This window comes from Denticeps clupeoides, chromosome 13, assembly GCF_900700375.1.
Source record: "Denticeps clupeoides chromosome 13, fDenClu1.1, whole genome shotgun sequence".
NCBI classification, from domain to species: Eukaryota; Metazoa; Chordata; class Actinopteri; order Clupeiformes; family Denticipitidae; genus Denticeps; species Denticeps clupeoides.
Window position 1 is genome coordinate 459,052 of NC_041719.1, and position 18,981 is coordinate 478,032.

Here is an 18,981-nt window from a genome sequence, read left to right on the forward strand (position 1 = left end):
CTTCAGCGGTGCAGGACTGGAGGCTCGGAGAGTGTGAGGTGCAGTGTGAGGTATAATAAGGGCTCTGAGGTCGGATGGTGGAACCCCATGTTTGGATCTGATGTGGGGGCGCAGCTGCTGGGATCCAGTGGAGGTAACGTGGCAGTGTGGTGGTGTGGAGAAGTTGGGAAGGTGCTGCTGCGTCCTGTATTAGTTGTAGAGGACGGATGGTAGACCTGCTAGGAGGGAGTTACATTAATCCAGTCGTGAGATTGAGGTTTACGGATAATTTACGGTAAATTGCTGTAAATTATGGACGTTGACCTTGAGAACATTTTGTTAATATTAATACAGGAGATGCTGGAGGCACTGAAGTCGCTGTCTGTGTTCTTCACGGAGAACAGCCTGCGGACCAGGAGGAACCTGAGAGGGGACATCGAGAGACGCAGCCTGTCCATAAACGAAGAGTTTGTCCGGATATTCAAAGACGTGAAAGAGGTCCGCGCCTGTAACCGTTTACTGACTGCGGCGCTTGGTCCTAATTCGTAATTACCATGGTTGCGTAATACTTCCGTTGAGCCACGGTATCTCCATCTGTAGGCGCTGGAGAGCGTCCATGAAGATGTCCAGGCGATGAGCACGTGCTGCGAAGAAATGACCGGCAGGTTAAAGGTGAGGCTGTCCACCGAACGCTCCTCGTTCCTCGCGGCTCCGCGTAATACGATGCCGATATTCCAACAGGCTGCCAAGGAGCAAACCCAGGACCTGATCGTGAAGACCAACAAACTCCAGGGAGAAAAGTGAGTTCACGCTCGTCGTTATTGAGGTGTTTGGAGGAACGATGCTTAGAAATCTGGTTTTAACTGGTGATAAAACCGCTCCATCTTTACCGAAAAAGCCTTCAATTGTCTTAATGAGCATAATGTTGGTGCCCCAGTTTGCCTGATTTGTCCGGTAGCGCCTGCTTGGTAACGCTCGGGAAACGAGGACAGTGATTGGCCGGTCCCCTGGTTTTAAAAATGCGTCACAGGGTGGTCGGCTTCGGTCAGAACCGTTAGAGTATTGAATAATGAATGAGAGAACTCGTAAACGGAACGCGACACGGCGCCGCGGCTGAGCGTGTTTATTCATTATCGGAACGCGGTGAACCGAGCCCGGTTAGATGAGCAGGAAAGGAGGTTTTCCGCCTTTTCTCATCGCGGAACCGGTTGTAAGGATTGTTGATGAGGCGTCGCCAGGCCCCGCCCCTGGTGGACGCATGGAGGGGGAGTGGTTACGCAGCAGCGATGATCTGGTTACCACGGCGACAGGTGAACGGTCTCGCTGGACGACGGGACGTGCAGGCCGTCCTCATCTGGCCGACCCTGGCGAGGACGTGACACCAGATGCACTCTGGGAAAAAGAAGAGCCCGTGTCCCGCCTCTAGAAACAGGAGACGATCCCGTCCCGACGTCCGCTCTCGTATCGATCGCACCGTCTTTAAAACGGTGGATGAGAATTCAATAAAAGCGTTTTACAGCGAGCGTACGTGCAGGATCTACCGCGGTAATGATGAGGTCGTGACCTGCTCTCATTTCCATCTTTATTGCCTCGCCGGCCCTGGTCTGCACGGGGGGACGTTGACATATTAAGAGCCACCTGCCGCCGTCCTGCCTGCTTCCGCGTTGCGCGGGACGAACGTCGTTGTGTTTTCGTGCGGACAGATCGGAATAGAATATTCCGGAGTGGGAATGACTGACCGCGAGCAGCGGAAGCAGGCCAGACAAGCCGGAGGTCACTCTGTCCCCTCCCGTCGTCAGAAAGACAAACAGGCAGATGGAGCTGGACGGGTGAACAGTCCCCTCCGACAGGAGCTGTCACCAGAACACATGAAGCGGCGCATTCAAAGGTTACTTCCTGTTATCACCCCACCGGAATTACCGCCGTGCGGTTTTACTCGTCCCCTCGTATATTTACTCGTTTGACGTGTTGGGAGACGAGGAACGATGTTCATTCAGCTGCCCATTTCATTTACATTTACAGAATTTACCAGGCGCCCTTATCCAGAGCAACTTACAGTCAGTAGTTACAGGGACAGTCCCCCACTGGAGACACTCAGGGTTAAGTGTCTTGCTCAGGGACACGATGGTAGTCTTCTGGTTAATAGGCAAGTGTGTTGCCCACTAGGCTACTACCAGAACCAGAGGTAGACCACAGAGTCCCAGGTTCAAACCTGACTTACCGCCATCGTGTCCCCAGGGGGACTGTCCCTGTCACTACTGACTGACGCTGAGACGTTGCCATGGTGGATTTCGGGTTCTACTGTTCATTCCAGTAATGCAGAAGACATGCAGAATGGCGGTGACTCTGGTAAATTAGCCCCTGGACGGTGGTTTGAAGGTTCAGTCCCACGCCGGCAGCCGGAGTCACTCGGGAGCAGATTATTTATTACCCGGTTCTCCTGGAGTCATTTCCTCTCGTTTTCTCGTAATGGGTGAGGTTAGGGAGGACCTTAGGGAAAGCGGTCTGAGAAGGTCTCATGGCAGTAAGTGGAGCTCAGTGGACGGGAGTGATGGATGGTAAAGTGCATCTGTTTTGTCCAGGGGGAGGCTTGAGGGGAAGTGAGAGGTTTGGGATGGTGTCCCTGCTCTGCTGGAACTGCTGTCCTACCCGTCCTGTGAGAGAATGTATCTCGGGCGGCTTTGGGTGGGCCTGGTAGCCAATGAAACGAAAGGTCAGGTCTCTCCCCAAAACACTGCTCTGGATGAGGGCGTCCTTTTTCTAGTTCCTCCAGAGCGGTCTTCTGGTTGTTAGGTGAGGTTACTCCACCAGTTTAAACTGTATTTCCGTCTCAGCATTACACGCTGTTTACCGAAAGCCAAAAAAAACGGGGTGTGTGTGAAATAAATGATATCTGTTATTTTATAGTGTGCATTTGATAAAATAGCAAATTATAAAAACTCAGATGTCATTAACAGGAAGTTAATGGTCTAATAGGGTGCTAGTAACATGTGGGGGGGGGTAACACACTCACCTATGAACCAGAAGACCCAGGTTCAAACCCCACTTACTACCATTGTGTCCCTGAGCAGGACACTTTACCCTGAGTGTCTCCAGGGGGGGACTGTCCCTGTAACTACTGACTGTAAGTCGCTCTGGATACGGGCGTCTGGTAAATGCTGTAAATGTAAATGGTGATGAAAATGTCCATTTATCAAACGCTTTGTTCTGTCCGCAATGTACGTCCCTCCATGTCCTGATGCGCAGATGATATAAATATAATAAAATCGTGCAGATTTCAGCCTGAGTCTGTTTCACGGTTTGGATGCTAGATTTTGTGAACGTACGTGGATCGTTCATCTGGCAGCTTCAGTTAAATCATCGTGTACTCATCGTGTAAACGGTATTTCTGCACGTCTGTGTTTTAATAAAGTCGTCGGTGTGGTAGGAACTTCACATGATGGAGTGAGATATGAATGTAAAAGCTCTTCCTGAAGGAAAGGTCAGTGTGCTTCTATTCTTTCTCTCCCTTCTGCTCCTGAACAGAACGTGGCAGCGCGGCGTTAACCCTTTACTGCGGAGGACCGTCCTCTATTAAAGGAGCAGTGTTGCAGTTTTCATCGTCTGCATGCAGCATGCAGCTTTCAGCATTGAAAATGCATTATTTTTTATTCCTTCTGTATTTTGGGAACGTTTTAGTTGAATAATTTCTAGATGCTTGTGAATGCTCTGGGTGGAAGACAGTAGACAAATTGCGACAGCGGAATAGAAATGGCAACACAAAGTGATGAGGGTGAGGACTAGAAGACGAGAAGGTGGGACAGCAAGTTCTTGCCCGTTCATGGCAGTTGTTATGGCCACTGCTGAGTGTGGGGACCGCATTGGCGGATGGTGATGAACGTCTCTGTAGCTACCAGCACCAGGATTTACTCCTCACCGTCCTGACGGTCCCACATTTCCCCCTGGTGCTGGGCGGTGCTGCCATCTAGTGTAATTTTGTGTCATGGCTCTCCTGTATTTCACCTTAGACAGATGCCTACACAAGTACAGTGAGAGCACATTAAAATAAAGTCTAGAATATTTACAATCTAAAGTAAGCAGTGAGCACCTTGGCGGATCAGGATTCGAACCGGCAACCTTATGATTATGGGGCCGCTTACTTAACCGCTAGGCCACCACTGTCCCCAGTGGGCAGTGGGCACCATGACAGTTGCCCGGGGTGCAGTGTGTGGGGACGGTACCTTCATCAAGGGGACCCGCTAGGCCACCGCTGTCCCGCAGGTGTACGCGGTGGTACCAGGGATATGGAGGTTAGAGTTGAGAAGTGCACAACAATTATTACAGCAAAACAGCATGAATTAAGAATAAGAGGCATCCTACTATGAGATTATGGTTCATTTTGCTGTACTTTTTGAATCGAATGTATTGTATGGTTGTATTTTTCATGTCTACTGAAGTTCATTTGCTCAGTGCTTTTAATCCTTGTTTTTTTGTCCCCTCCTTCATGTATTCATAGTTCTTCGTGGTTTTTAATCACATGCCAGGGTTTGGTGTTTGGTACATGGTTTAACCCCTGTCACAATCAGATGTTTTAGTTTTGTAGTCATGTTCTTCATGTTCTCCATGTTCTTCTGTTCCCTGCAGCCATCGTCTGGAGTTCCGGGCGCAGGTGGTCCAGGGGTTCCTCTCAAAATTCCAGCTGTCCAGTGAGGAGATGGCCACCCTTCGTGGGGCACGCGATGTCCCTGTCACTGAGGTCGTGACCAGAAACACTCATCAGATATCAACTTTTTGGAGAATGGACTCTGCTTATGAATTTGTTCTCCACAGGACTTTTTTAAAGCGCTGAACCGAGTGAAGAACATACATGAAGATGTCAAGATCCTCCTGAGGACCAACCAGCAGACGGCCGGGTGAGCCAGGCGGGCCAGTACACCCAGAGAGAACCATGTCCCTTCCTTCAGAACGTGTAGAAATGCTGAAGGTTCCCTCACGTGGGAGGGGAAACGGCGCCTCTGTTATGAATCCATGACTGCATTGATGAACTATGACCTTTGGATGGTCACAACATTCACTACCGTCGGGCCGTTGGTGTTTTAGATTTAATGTAATTTGACATTTTAAAGTATGTGTGTGTGTATGCAGGTTGGAGATTATGGAACAGATGGCCGTTTTACAGGAAGCCTCATATGAGATTCTCTACCGCTGGGCACAGAGTGAGTTCTCGGGACAGAAACGATTCTGACAAACCAGGAATAAATAAACTTATTGGCTGCGTTGCTGTGTGTCTCCTGCTAGACGAGTGTCGTGGGTTGACCCACGAGACGTGTGATGTCCCCCCAGTGCTGACTCAGGCTATGGAAGCCCTACAGGACCGGCCCGTCCTTTACAAGTGAGTTAATGTGTTCCTCACACATTCTGTCTTTCTCTTTCGCACAACACACACACGCTCAGTCACTGCATGGTGGCATCAGAGCAGAATTTGGGGACCAGGAATTAGTCTTCCCAGTTCCCCAAACAAAAGTCCCCCTGAAACGGAAAAAACACACCTTGTCAGATCTTATATTCTGTGCTTCATTCACATCCTAATGGTGGGCAACAGGTGCCACTGAACAAAGTACCATCCCCACACACTGCTCCACGGGCGCCTGTCATGGTGCCCACTGTCACCAAGGGTGACGGTTAAATACAGAGGACACGTTTCACCGTGTGCTGTGATGTAGTGCTTCACAATAACAATCACTTGACTTTTACTTTCACATTTTTAAAAAAGCATGAATCTGAAGTTCACTTCAGCTCCTTCACCACACTTTACTTTATTTAGCAGACGCTTTTACCCAAAACTAAGAGCCCTGATAAGGCTCAACTTGTCAGTGAAGAGCATGCTCAGAGATTGTTAAGTGCTAGACGAAGAAAAATTATAATGTATTTATACATTTTTGTATTGTTTGTGCAATGTGTACGCATGTGCGTGTGTAAGTGTTAGATTTGTCTGTAATATTTTTTGAACAAGAGGGTTTTCACCTGCTTCTTAAAAGTGGTGATAGTCTCGGCTAGTCGTGTGGACGAGGGCAGGTTGTTCCACCAGCCAGGGACAACAACGGAGAACAGAGATGATTGGAATCGGAGACCCCGTGAAGAAGGAATTTTTAGTCTCCTTCCGTTTGCTGATCACTGACCACACGAGGGCAGCGATTCCTCACGAACCTCCTGCTCGCCATGGCAAGCGGGGGGGAAATTCAGTGTGTGTGTTTGGCCGGTCAGAGTTCGTTGGGAAGATAGTCCTCCTCGTTATCGGGGTGTGTGTGCTGATCATGTGTCCAAACATCCCAGAGTGCCATTTTCTGGATCGTGGGAAACGGGGATATTTGGGTTCCTTCTCTTCCAGTTTTATTTCTCCCGCTGGACGCCTGCCGGGACCGAGAGGTTCAGCTGTCCGAACGTATTTACACTGAAACACGACTAGACGTGGCCAACATTAAATCAGTATTTTCTCAACAGTTTTCACGTTAGTAGTTAGTAGCCTAGTGTGTAACACACTCGCCTCTGAACCAGAAGACCCAGGTTCAAACCCCACTTACTACCATCATGTCCCTGAGCAGGACACTTAACCCTGAGTGTCCCCAGGGGGGGACTGTCCCTGTAACTACTGACTGTAAGTCGCTCTGGATAAGGGCGTCTGGTAAATGCCGTAAATGTAAAATGAAAATAATTTTTTTTATTATGATGACTAGGATCGGTCTGATATTTACCACTAACAGACCCACAATCCTCCTCCTTCCCTCGTCCCTAAACCTTTTTCTTCTCCTTTTGATTTTCTATCACGTTAATGTTGATAGTCGGGTTTTATTTCCTCCGTCTCCGTTATCCTCGTTCTTTTTCTCTCTCAGCCCCTTTTCTCATGTGGCCTTCATCTGCTGCTCTTATCCCCGTGTTTGTTGCATCTGGTGCTGGTGGTATGAATGGCTACAGGAAGCTCAAGGTTGACCGCGGTTAGGCCCAGAGCCTCTCCTAAGGCCCCGCCCGCCCCCCGCCTTCCTGGCTACTGTTTAGTCTGACTGCTCGTTCACAGTTGTGAACCGTTATGTGTGTGTGTGTGTGTGTGTGTGTGTGTGTCAGGTACACTCTGGACGAGTTCGGGACGGCGCGGCGATGTGCAGTGGTCCGGGGCTTCATTGACGCCCTGACCAGAGGAGGACCTGGGGGTACGCCCCGCCCCATTGAGATGCATTCTCACGACCCCATGAGGTAACTCGGAACAAAGCGAACGCGGCATTAAAGAAGCTCCCAGAACTCACCGTGCGAATCACCCCTTTCAGAGAACGTCCCCTCGTCGGCGCAGGTTCGAGGACAGGCCAGCCCTGCAGCCAGGCACCGTTCCTGTCAGTTTCGGGGAACGGCCGCCCCGGTCACGCGCGATTCTGAGAACCGTTTCACACTCGTCCGTTCACCCCGCCGTGTTAATCCAGTTCTCCACCATCTGTCCCCATTCTTCTCCACGTCCACAGCAGCTAACGTCCTTTTTACTGCTCTTCAGCGCGCAGTTCAGACTTCAGGGTGGTGGTAGTAGCAGCCTAGTGGGTAACACACTCGCCTATGAACCAGAAGACCCGGGTTCGAATCCCACTTACTACCATTGTGTCCCTGAGCAAGACACTTAACCCTGAGTGTCTCCAGTGGGGGACTGTCCCTGTAACTACTGATTGTAAGTCGCTCTGGATAAGGGCGTCTGATAAATGCTGTAAATGTAAATGTGTACGCCGGGTTTCAGGCAACTGAATTAAAACAAGATCCAAAGAATTCATTGGCACTGACAATGTAAATTAGTACAAACCGTACTTATGCCGTATAATGTAGTTCACCAGAATATTACAGTAGATAAGCAACAGGACAATGACGTAGCAATTCTATATATATATATATGTGTGTGTGTGTGTGTGTGTGTTTTCTTTACTTGTTTTTGATGTGAATGAAGTTTCTGCTTTTCCATTCGTCGTAGCCCTGCCCAGTGGCCAATTTTCACCCCGCAGTGTCTGAACCGAGTTTAGTGGCCAGGTCCGTGAGTCATAGCAGTTCAAAGTATGCAAATTCTACAACTTTAATTTGCATTTTGCAGCCATGCTGTTTGCAAAATTGCGCATGATTTTGATCACCATTGACCAGGAGCATCTTGAGATTCAAATGGGTTGAAAAACCAAGAATTAGTTTGCTAGTTGGTTCTGAGAGTCAAATTTAGTATCAATGATTAATATGCATTTTAATCGGTTCAGAAGTGAGGTGCCACCGACTGTCGCAATGATGCAGCTATTAGCGCCTGAGAAGAGGGTAGGATGCTGCATCGACCTGCCAAGTTTCAAAGCTGTAGGCCGTACAGATTTTCTCCCCACTGCGTTTTAAGACAAAAAAAATATTAATAATACAAAAATACGCACAGGCTTTGCTACTTCCTCCAGTTCCTCCCTTTGTTTGAATTAGGCAGGATATTCTGTAATTTAAATGTGTGCAACATCCTCAAAATTATATTGGGATTATGGACTAGCAGTTAAGGAAGCGGCCCCATAATCAGGAGGTTGCCGGTTCCAATCCCGATCTGCCAAGGTGCCACTGAGCAAAGCACCGTCCCCACACACTGCTCCCCGGGCGCCTGTCATGGCTGCCCACTGCTCACTCAGGGTGATGGGTTAAATGCAGAGGACAAATTTCACTGTGTGCACTGCGTGCTGTGCTGCTGTGTAACATATGTGACAATCACTTCACTTTACTTTACGATGTGCATTATATGATTATATTGACATACTTTGCCGTTCTTTATTACTAGTTGACATTTTTGATGTCGTATAACCCCTGAATCCTCCTCAGGTATGTTGGGGACATGCTGGCGTGGCTCCACCAGGCCACCGCGTCTGAGAAGGAGCATCTGCAGGCCCTGCTGAAGCACGTCACTATACCGGGTAGGACCGGCCAGTTCTGATAGTATTACAGTCCGGCCCGTTTCCTCTCCGTGACGCTGCTGTCTGTGTCCTTCTGACCGTAGAGGTTGAGGAGAACATGCAGGACGTGTTGAGCCACATCACAGAGGGCGTCTGCAGACCACTAAAGGTCCTAATTCATCGTAGTTTATTCTGTCGCACTTTTATTCCCACTCCCGTGGATCTCCGTATGTTGTCAGGTCATTTTCCAGCACAGTAACAGTTATTTGCAATGTTTGTACCCCAGTTGCATTAATAGAACTGACATCACTTGCCCGTCTAGGAGGGTCTAAACCGCCACTCGCCAATTTCTTTATGTGGGGGATGGCCAATAAGTGCAGTTATGACGTGATTTATCGGGAACTACGATAGTTTATGAATCTCACTTGCACCTTGGTCTGTGGTTCCCGCAGGTCCGCATTGAGCAAGTGATCGTGGCCGAACCGGGAGCCGTGCTGCTCTACAAGATCTCCAACCTGCTCAAGTTCTACCACCACACCATCAGGTGTGGAATGTTCTCTCCCATGCAGTGTAGGGAAATGTGAAACAGGTCATGTGAAGTTGCATTTTCATACCGCAGTTTGCGTATAGAAGTTAAATGAAGCGAGGCTGTGATGAAAACTGTGATTGATCACGTCATCTCTTTCCTTCTACTTTGGATTTAATGGACAAATTGCTATTCACCTGTATGTTTGAGAGGAAGTTAGTTAGTTTTGTTGGTGTGTGATTATTTCCAATTTTATGAACAAAGTTTAAAAGGGGGAGGGGCCTGTAGGCATGATTGACAGCTCTCACACAACCTACTTCCTCAGGCGCTTTAATTCCAGCGAACGTGACCATGCCCACTACCAACACCAACATGCAGGTTATCAGGCGCTTTAATTCCTAGTGAACGTGACCACGCCCACTACCAACACCAACATGCAGGTTATCAGGCGCTTTAATTCCTAGTGAACGTGACCACGCCCACTACCAACACCAACATGCAGGTTATCAGGCGCTTTAATTCCTAGTGAACGTGACCTAGTGGACGTTCATTGATCATCTTAATATCTTTAATCAGTGGCATCGTGGGTACCAGTGCTGCCGCTCTTCTAATGACCATGGAGGAGATGCACGTCCTGAGCAAGAAGATGTTCTTCAACAGCCTGAGCCTCCACGGCAGCCGACTCATGGACAAGGTCTGTATCTGGTCTTGTCACTGCTACTCATCTGCTCTTATTTCGGCAGAATAAATGTGGGTGACCTCGGGTTAGTTGGAATGCAGATCACCTCACCACCCAAACCAACTCGCCACTCACTCGTCGGTGTGTTTTGGATGCGTATACGGGATAAAACCGATAAGTTCTGTGTGTGTTAGAAAGTGACACTGGAGACATCTTTGGTTATCTAGTGAGCTGAAAAACAGAGGAAGGTCGGAGGAATGATGGAATTCAAACTCTTCTCCTGATTTCAAACACAGTTTTCCTGTTGCCGGAGAAGGAGATTGGCGTTTTTCGGTAACTCCGCATGCTTCTGCTCTGAATTCTCGCCGGCTTCAGCAGAGCCACTGAAGTCAACAAGACTTCCTGTCAAGGACACACTGCTCCAAAAAGCCCTGGGAACCCGTAAAAGCCCCGGCTGCCAAAACATCATCTGCACTCCAAATTGAATCCAAAATATCCCTGAACACGAGCGGCGCCTCTCGGACCGGCCGCGGCGTCCAGAGGCCGATCGATAGCACCGCCGCGGGCGTGCCAGCGCGGCCCCGTCCCCCGCCTCCCCGCCCGAGCGGGAATTATCCCCTTAGCAGCCCGATAATCCGATGGCGGAACCGCGTGGAAGTGCACAGTCGATGGCGGGAACACGGCCTTCCGCTAATCGCCTCGATTAGGCCGGGCGCAGGCGCCGGACCCGGACCCCCGCCACAGAGACCACGCCGAGAGCGCATCGATCGCCTCCGGGCGATGCCAGGACCACGGTGACTGATGGGGGCGCAGCCTCGGCCACAACGGTCCAGTCAGGTGCCACAAACCCAAACCGCCACGCAATATTTAAATATCCAAAGTAGTCGGAGTAGAAAATTATCCTCACAATACCGGCAGTAATTTTAACCAAATACACAGACAAAACGGTCAAAACGTGCTGGAATGACGCGGACATGCCGGTTTTTACTGACTGAGGGACCCTAGTCGGTGACATTTGATGACATGGCACCCTTGACCTTGAGACGCACCCTTCTTCTTGTTGTCCACCCACCAGAAGTGGTCTGACTGGGCGACGGTAACAGTCTTTAGTCTTTGAAGGCGTCTTCTGACCGAAGCTGGTTGGACTGATGCCGGTGTCCCACTGCTGTCCAACAGGTGGAGCTGCCTCCCCCGGACCTTGGCCCCACCTCGTCCCTCACTCAGACCCTGGCCCTCCTCAGAGAGGTGCTGGCGTCCCACGACTCCTCCGTCGTCCCGCTGGATGCCCGGCAGGCCGACTTCGCTCAGGTACGGCTGACCATGTTCATGATGACGGTTCCAAATTCTCCACATCTTAATCCAGCCAAGGATGTGGGATGTGGCGGAAAGACAAGTTCAGTCCTTGGGGCAGTGGTGGCCTTGCGGTTAAGGAAGCGGCCCCGTAATCAGAAGGTTGCCGGTTTGAATCCCGACCCGCCAAGGTGCCACTGAGGTGCCACTGAGCAAAGCACCGTCCCCACACATGGTGCCCACTGCTCACTCAGGGTGATGGGTTAAATACAGAGGACACATTTCACTGTGTGCACCGTGTGCTGTGCTGCTGTGTATCACATGTGACAATCACTTCACTTTATACTTTAAAGTCCTTGCAGGCGGCACCTCACGTCTTACAGGATCTGATGGCTTTAGTACCAGATTCCACAGCAGATGCCTTCAGAGACTACAGTTGTTTTTGGTCTTTATTAGTCTTAGTCATGTCCAGATTCATTTTAGTCAAGTTACAGTCGACTAAAAGAATTATCCATGACTATTTAGTCTAGTTTTAGACTGTATTTTATTTATTTTATTTTAGTCAATTTTTTTTAATAATACTATTTAACCAAGTCAATATAGTACTGAGTAGAACAGTCAAACAAAAAGAAATTTCTTTGAGTCAAACCCATTTCACAATTCTATTATTGTTCTATTATTCTTACCATATAGACTCAAGAATGGTCCCCGTGTTTTCGACACACGTTCTGTTTTCTTTTCCACTTCATTGTGTTTTTCTCCCAGCCGCCTGATAACCCACCACCATTTATATAGAACCGGCCGCAATGACGGAATAGAGGAAGTGCCCTCAGAAATACTACTTCATAATAACACGATTAAATGAGAGGAAATAACATCTCGTTTTCATCAATGAAAATTAAGATTAGATTAGATTCAACTTTACTGTCATTCCACATGTACAAGTGCAGGGCAACGAAATGCAGTTTAGGTCTAACCAGCAATAAGCAGCCAGTGCAGGATACATGTATATAAGAGACGTTTTAATTTAGTTTTTTATTTTGTAATCCACATTTAGTCTCATTTTTGTTTACTATTATTAAATGATATATTTTGTTATAGTAAATGTCACATGACCAGCATTTAGGTCTCATCTCGTCTCGTTTAAAGGCTGTTTTGTCATCATAGAGCGTATTATGCGGGTGGTCTGGTGGGTCGTATGTTTCCCATGGTGCCGTTGGGGGTCTCTGCAGGTGTTGTCCTGCATCCTGGACCCGCTGCTGCAGCTCTGCACCGTGTCCGCCAGCAACCTGGGAACCGCCGACATGGCCACCTACATGGTGAACTCGCTTTACGTCATGAAGACCACGCTGGCCTTGTTCGAGTTCACCGACAAGCGCCTGGAGATGCTGGAGTTCCAGGTCTGTTCATTTTGTGGATTTTTCTGCTGCGTAGATAATAGCTGATGATCAGGTGACGTCCTGCCTCTGTTCTCCAGATCGAGGCGCACTTGGACACGCTGATCAACGAGCAGGCGTCCTACGTCCTGACCAGAGCCGGACTAAGCTACATCTACAGCTGCGTCCAGCAGCACAACCCAGAACAGGTGAGGCTCCGCTGAGACTCTGCAGGCTGTGGAGTCTGGAGTGAAGTAGACATTGATGTTTGGTAGGTTCCCAGTGGTTGGCCTAGCGGGTAAGGTCCCCACACACTGCTCACCAAGGGTGATGGTTAAACACAGAGGACACGTTTCACCGCGGTTCACCTTCATTTACACCAAGATTGAACTGGATATATTCACATGAGCTATCAATGGACTTCCACGCTGTCGGGGTTACGATAAGACATTATTGATCTTGTGCTCATTCGCTGCAGCCTTTCCATGGATTTTCCTTGCTCTTCCACTGATGTTCAGATGGCGGTGCGGGTTTCGGCACGTTTCATCTCCCCGCTCCGGGGGGGGTCACGTGTGCCGCCGGGAAAGGTGGTTTTATGGCCGCTGTCTCCTATGCAGCCGTCTCTGCAGCACTAATAGCTCACTTTGCCATTTTTTCGTTTTACTATAATAGTCTCCTTTGTTTACAAGAGCCGCGTCGCCATGGCAACACTCGTGGTCGTGCTTTCATTAATAAAATCACCGGAGCTTTTTCGAGTTGGTCAGCACTCAGACTCAGAAGCGAGCGAGGAGACAGAAAACAGGGCCGAGTGGAGCTTTTTCAGCCTGTTCAGGTCCACTCTGTTGTTTGCTTGGCTTGTTTTTGTCTTTTTTTTTTTTTTGTGTCCAGTTGTGTTGTCTGCTCTGTTAAACGTGTGTCCTTGGAATATCTGGATGGTTTGGACTTTTCCCCTCCGCCTGACGGGGTTCTTTAAGGGCCTGTGAGACACCCAGCAAAAATGTGTTTTATTTTTAATGGCTTCAGACGTGGATATGAGCAGGACCAGGAGGAGCTCTTCATGTTCATGTGGGTCGGGCGGACCTCGGGAAATAAAAAAAAAAACCAACAGATTAATCATGCTGTCTGGGTTTAAAACTCAAAAAAGATGAGTTGTTTTGAATAAGAAAATTTCCGTCTGTGTTGAGATTATGTGCAAAATTCAGAGGCAACCCACACACATGCACATTTGTACATCTTATTGAGAGTGTAGTAAGTGTGTCTCGTCTTCTGAACTACACGCCTGAACCCCCGTAACGTCCAGTTCATAGAATACATATAACTCAGTGGTGTAAAATGTGCCCTGAACGTAACCTCCTGCAGCTTTGAATGGACAGTTTTGTAATATTTTTCTAATTTTTTAAAGAATATTCCTCCCAGTTTTACTGTTTGGCTGCTTATCTCACACATTTCTATATATTCCGGGTCCTTATAGTCATCAAAAACCTGGAAAAGTCTTGGAATTTAAAAAGAGAATTTTCAATATAAAGTCCTTGAAAAGTCATGGAACTCTGCTTGACACATGAATGTATAACATGAAGTTCCTGTATCTTTTACCGGCTTTACGTAGTGAACCGCGTCACGTGCTGCTGCGTGCGCCGCATATTCCAGAACTTCCTCAGCCGCGTGTCTCCTTTTAAAAGTGAATTACAGCTGATGATCTACGCCGGAACGCGACGGCTCCATTTTACTCGAGCTGCGCCAACTTGGGGGAAGAAACTCTGTCGTTTAAGTTCAGGGTTGTTCAGTTTAACACTTTTCTGGTAAATATGGACTTTCAGAGAACATGCGGTCATGAAAATTTGCCTTCGAATAATTGAAGAGTCCTGGAAATTTGTTTGTAAAAATGTGTAAGAGCCCTGTATGTCGTCCCTCTGTGGAGCACCAGTCTAGCCTTGAGGAACCGGGTTCACACCAGGACAGCCAGGCCTCTGGTCTGACTTTAAAATTAGGTTCTTTTTTCTCGGCCCACATGTGTTTCGGTTTAGCATGCCGTCTCTGTGCCATCTCTGTAATTTGGTTGTGTTTGTGTGTGGAGCTGCGAGCTAAAGTCTTACCTAAAGGAGATTAATGGGGCGGCCCCCGGCCACGGCGCCGGGTTTGTACTTGCCGAGGTGTGCGATGGCTCCGCCTTTCTCGGGATTTCAGGCCAGTGCCGCCGTCAGGTTAACCGAGCGAGACACCGAGTGACCTTTCACCCCCCTGAGTGCGAGGTTTTTAGGTCATTCTAGAACTTGAATAGCTTTAGATGGATTTTCCTGCTTTATATCCTCTTTACTATATTATCTGGCAACCTTCTAATAATGATCAGTGATGACAGTACGGTACTTCTGTCTTCACGTAAATGTTTTAAAATGTCTATCGTTGAAATCCCTCGTTTGGTTCACCAGGACCTGATCTGTAAATACTGTTAATAACTCAGAACCCGACCCAAGAGGCCTTTTATAAGAGTGGAAGGTTTTATCTTGCGTTTGAAGATCTTTAGTGACTTTCGTTCCACTACCTTGGAGTCTAGACCGAGACGAGTCTAGATGAACACTTTCCTCGTACCTTGAGAGATGGTGGTACCAGTCAGGCAGTGCTGGACTGTAGGCCAGAATCAGTATTTTGAATCTGACGTGGAGGCAACTACAGGAAGCCAGCAGTGATGTGGGAGAATTTGGGAAGGTTTCTGGATCAGCTGGAGAGGTCGAGCAACGATCAGAGGAAGACCAGCCAGGACTCAGTTACAGTAGTCCAGTTTGGAGATGATGACCTGTCACCCACGATGAGATGTCAGGCAGGCAAGCAGAGATCTTGGTGGACACGTGTAGGTCAAGGTACCGTCCCCTGGCGCCTGTCATGGTGCCCACTGCTCATGAAGGGTGATGGTTAAATGGTTAACCAGACTGATTTGGTCCTGAAGGTTGTTCTGGGTGAGGTAGTGAGAAAGATGATTTGTTGGTGGTATGTTTTAGGATTTTACATAGAAAAGCTAGAAATTCGGTAAAATAACTCAAGTGCTTTCTGTTTCAGGGTCCTCTGTCCGACCTGCCCAGTATGGACGCCTCTTCAGTCAAAGCTGCAATGGTGAGATTTTTACATTTACAGCATTTACCAGACGGCCTTATCCAGAGCGACTTACAGTCAGTAGTTACAGGGACAGTCCCCCCCTGGAGACACTCAGGGTTAAGTGTCCTGCTCAGGGACACAATGGTAGTAAGTGGGGTTTGAACCTGGGTCTTCTGGTTCACTAACACCCTCAGATGTTACAGCACATTAACATATTGTAATATTAAGAAAACATTTAGCTAAAATACACACGCAAATTCCTTTTTGACCATTTTTATGGACTTTTCTGTAAACATCGTATGGAAATATATCTTTGTACTTTGTAAACTATCTGACGCTCGTATCTGTCGCAGATGCAGTTTGACCGCTACCTGTCCTCTCCGGACACCCTGGTGATGCCGCAGCTCAACTTCCTGCTCAGTGCGGCGGTGAAGTGAGTAAAAAAACGCTCGTCCATTAGGTCTGTTTGTTCTGCTGGCCGCCACTCAGGCCGCGTTTCGCCGGCGGTGCATTAGGAGAAGCGCGTTCGCCGGGGCCCATTTTGCGCCGAGCGGCTTTTAGGCGGGTTCTGCACACAGTGAGTCACGTTTACTGGGAATCGCAGCACTCTGTACCCCGGGTTAATGTCCCCCCCATTAACAGAGACGGTGGTGCCGGCGGCCGCAGCGGCGTTTCTATCCGGCCTTCTCACACGCGGCGAACACGTGCCGCTCCGCCCCACCACTCAACCTGGGTAAACAAACCTGGATTGGTCGACAGGAAATACTCCCTTGCACGCACGCACGCACACCCACCCACCCACACTCTCTCTCTCTCTCTCTCTCTCTCTCTCTCTCTGTGTGCGTGCGTTTTCCCGGTGAAAGTGAGGAATGTTTTTTTTATTCCCTGCGATTCTGCGGTTAACAGTTTATTCTACTTTTATATTGAATCGTGCAGAATCGCAGGAGTACTTTGGAACGTGGTGGTTAATGTGGATTTTAAACATGGCAGCACTGAAGTGCTCGCTGCTGATATCATTTTTTACGCATTTAATTTATTTATTTCGTCTTTTTTATTATTATTGAATGAGCATATGCAGTTAATAATACGACTAATTTATTTTGCTATTAGTCGGATTGAATTTTTTGCTCTGCGCTGCTGCTTCTTATCTCACCATATTGAACACCGGTGGTGTTTTCCTGTTTCTCCGCCGAGTCAACAGGAAGTTCAAAAACTAAAGAACCAAGAGCCAATCAGCTGGAGGCTGGAGGGGGTCAGGCAGGGGTCAAGTCCAACAGCATGTTATCTCGCCCTCTGACCCCTGTTTGTTTTGTCCAGGGAGCAGATCTTCAGGCTGTCTACCGAGCTGGTGTGCCGGGCGTACGGCGAGGTCCACGCTGCTGTCACCCGCCCCACCAGCGGATACAAGGACACCGAGGGTCTCTTGCACCGATCGCCACAGCAAGTCCAGACTCTCTTGTCCTGAGGCCTGGACGGTCCAGTGGGCCGAAAGAGAACTCTTGTGGTGCCGGGTAACGTGTCTCTACCTGGAGATGCACCCCTCTCTCTCTTTCTCTCTCTCTTGCTCACTCGTTGTATTGATGCGACCAATTGAAGGAAACCACGGTGTGTGTGTGTGTGTGTGTGTGTGTGTGTGTGTGTGTGTGTGTGAAGGGAGAAGGTGGCCTGCACTTTGCAAATAAAATAAAATGAAAGATTGCATTAAAGCCATGAGAAGTGTGCACGTGCTCGTGTGTCCTGGTTTCCCGCCTGTCTGCGAGGCAGCTGGACTCACCACACAATGCAGCTTTCATGTCGGCGGCCCGCTGGCCAGTCACGCCATCGTTTAATTGGCTGAAAAGTGGCCGCGGGGCTTCGTTCCGGGGTTATATTTAGGCGTGGGGTTTGAAAAAAGTGAGAAAAACACGACTGCGCGGGTATTTATAGACGTTTATCCCACAGCCCGCAGGTGGCCGTCAGCAGATATGGGCCGGCGTGGCGCGGGGAGGAGGGGGTGTTGCCCCTGGGGACTCCGCCCCCCCCGGCCGCGTTCTGAATCTGGCAACATTGAGCCCTTTCATGCTGGTGAGACCACCAGTGGGTTCGCCCACAGTCAATTCTCCCCAAGAATGCGTTTCTACAGACAAACCAGAGGCCGTTTGTAGAGGATTCCTTCCTGAGAGGATGGTGTGTGTGTGTGTGTGTGTGTGTGTGTGTGTGTGTGTGTGTGTGTGTGTGTGTGTGTGTACAGTGTAGGGTGGTAGTAGCCTAGTGGGTAACACACTCGCCTATGAACCAGAAGACCCGGGTTCGAATCCCACTAACTACCATTGTGTCCCTGAGCAAGACACTTAACCCTAAAATTGCTCCGGGGGGGACTGTCCCTGTAACTACTGATTGTAAGTCGCTCTGGATAAGGGCGTCTGATAAATAATGTAAAAATGCAAATAAATAAATATGCAGTACGGGTAGGTGGGCGGCAGCTACAATTCTTGGTACTGACTCAGTTATTTGGAATCAATTACTTTCCCGAAAATTTGTAAGAAATTCATTAGGAATCGAGTCCTTGCTGGTTGAGTCTTCAGACGCAGGACTGGGAATTTAAATCTCACCTTCCTCCTCGCCATCACTTTACACTCGCTTCCCATGATGCCAAATTCTCCTGCAGTTTTAACCCACAACCTTCACTGTACCTGACTCCTGGCTGGTCGACCTCTCCAGCTGATCCAGAACGCTGTGTCCAACCTTCCCGAATTCTCCCACACCTTCCCACTGCGGCGTTCCCTCCACCGGCTTCCTATAGCTGCCTGCATCAGATTTTAAATACTGATGCTGGCATACAAAGGAAGGCTCACAGCTTCCTTCCTCAGGTCTCTCCTCGCTCTTCAGCTCCACCATCTCTCAAGGTACCAGGAAAGCGTTCATCTAGACTCTTCTCTGTCTTGGAGACGAGGACACTTAGGATAAAAGTTTTTTTCTTATCTTATCTTAGGTGGTGGAATGAACTTCCTGTAGATGTTCCAACAGCTGAGTAACTAAAGATTTTCAAATGTAAGATAACTTTAATGTTTTTAAAAAATTTTTCTATGATGGACATTTTTAAACACTTATGGATAAGAGCGTCTGCCAACTGCTGTAGATGTAAAAATGAATCCC

At 48.6% G+C, this 18,981-nt stretch overlaps 1 protein-coding gene and 1 long non-coding RNA gene across 2 annotated transcripts in view; one reads left to right on the forward strand and one right to left on the reverse strand.

Moving 5' to 3' along the window:
• The window catches only part of LOC114801939 (conserved oligomeric Golgi complex subunit 6-like), an 18,541-nt gene extending 421 nt beyond the window's left edge, over positions 1 to 18,120 (forward strand). Inside the window, exons 2-19 of the mRNA XM_029000449.1 lie at positions 334 to 477; positions 580 to 651; positions 721 to 779; positions 4,603 to 4,714; positions 4,789 to 4,871; positions 5,104 to 5,174; positions 5,257 to 5,350; positions 7,078 to 7,206; positions 8,818 to 8,909; positions 8,993 to 9,057; positions 9,341 to 9,432; positions 9,991 to 10,108; positions 11,270 to 11,401; positions 12,616 to 12,783; positions 12,861 to 12,968; positions 15,811 to 15,864; positions 16,200 to 16,279; positions 17,164 to 18,120. Coding sequence (XP_028856282.1) covers positions 334 to 477; positions 580 to 651; positions 721 to 779; positions 4,603 to 4,714; positions 4,789 to 4,871; positions 5,104 to 5,174; positions 5,257 to 5,350; positions 7,078 to 7,206; positions 8,818 to 8,909; positions 8,993 to 9,057; positions 9,341 to 9,432; positions 9,991 to 10,108; positions 11,270 to 11,401; positions 12,616 to 12,783; positions 12,861 to 12,968; positions 15,811 to 15,864; positions 16,200 to 16,279; positions 17,164 to 17,311 — 1,821 coding nt within the window. The 3' untranslated portion in view covers positions 17,312 to 18,120. The remainder of the gene's footprint in view (positions 1 to 333; positions 478 to 579; positions 652 to 720; positions 780 to 4,602; positions 4,715 to 4,788; positions 4,872 to 5,103; positions 5,175 to 5,256; positions 5,351 to 7,077; positions 7,207 to 8,817; positions 8,910 to 8,992; positions 9,058 to 9,340; positions 9,433 to 9,990; positions 10,109 to 11,269; positions 11,402 to 12,615; positions 12,784 to 12,860; positions 12,969 to 15,810; positions 15,865 to 16,199; positions 16,280 to 17,163) is intronic.
• LOC114801940 (uncharacterized) lies at positions 13,587 to 18,041 on the reverse strand. Its single transcript, XR_003751664.1, has 2 exons — positions 14,853 to 18,041; positions 13,587 to 13,839 (listed from the first exon to the last, which is right to left on the reverse strand). It is a non-coding gene; the product is annotated as an uncharacterized LOC114801940 (long non-coding RNA).
• Positions 18,121 to 18,981: the final 861 nt, after the last annotated feature.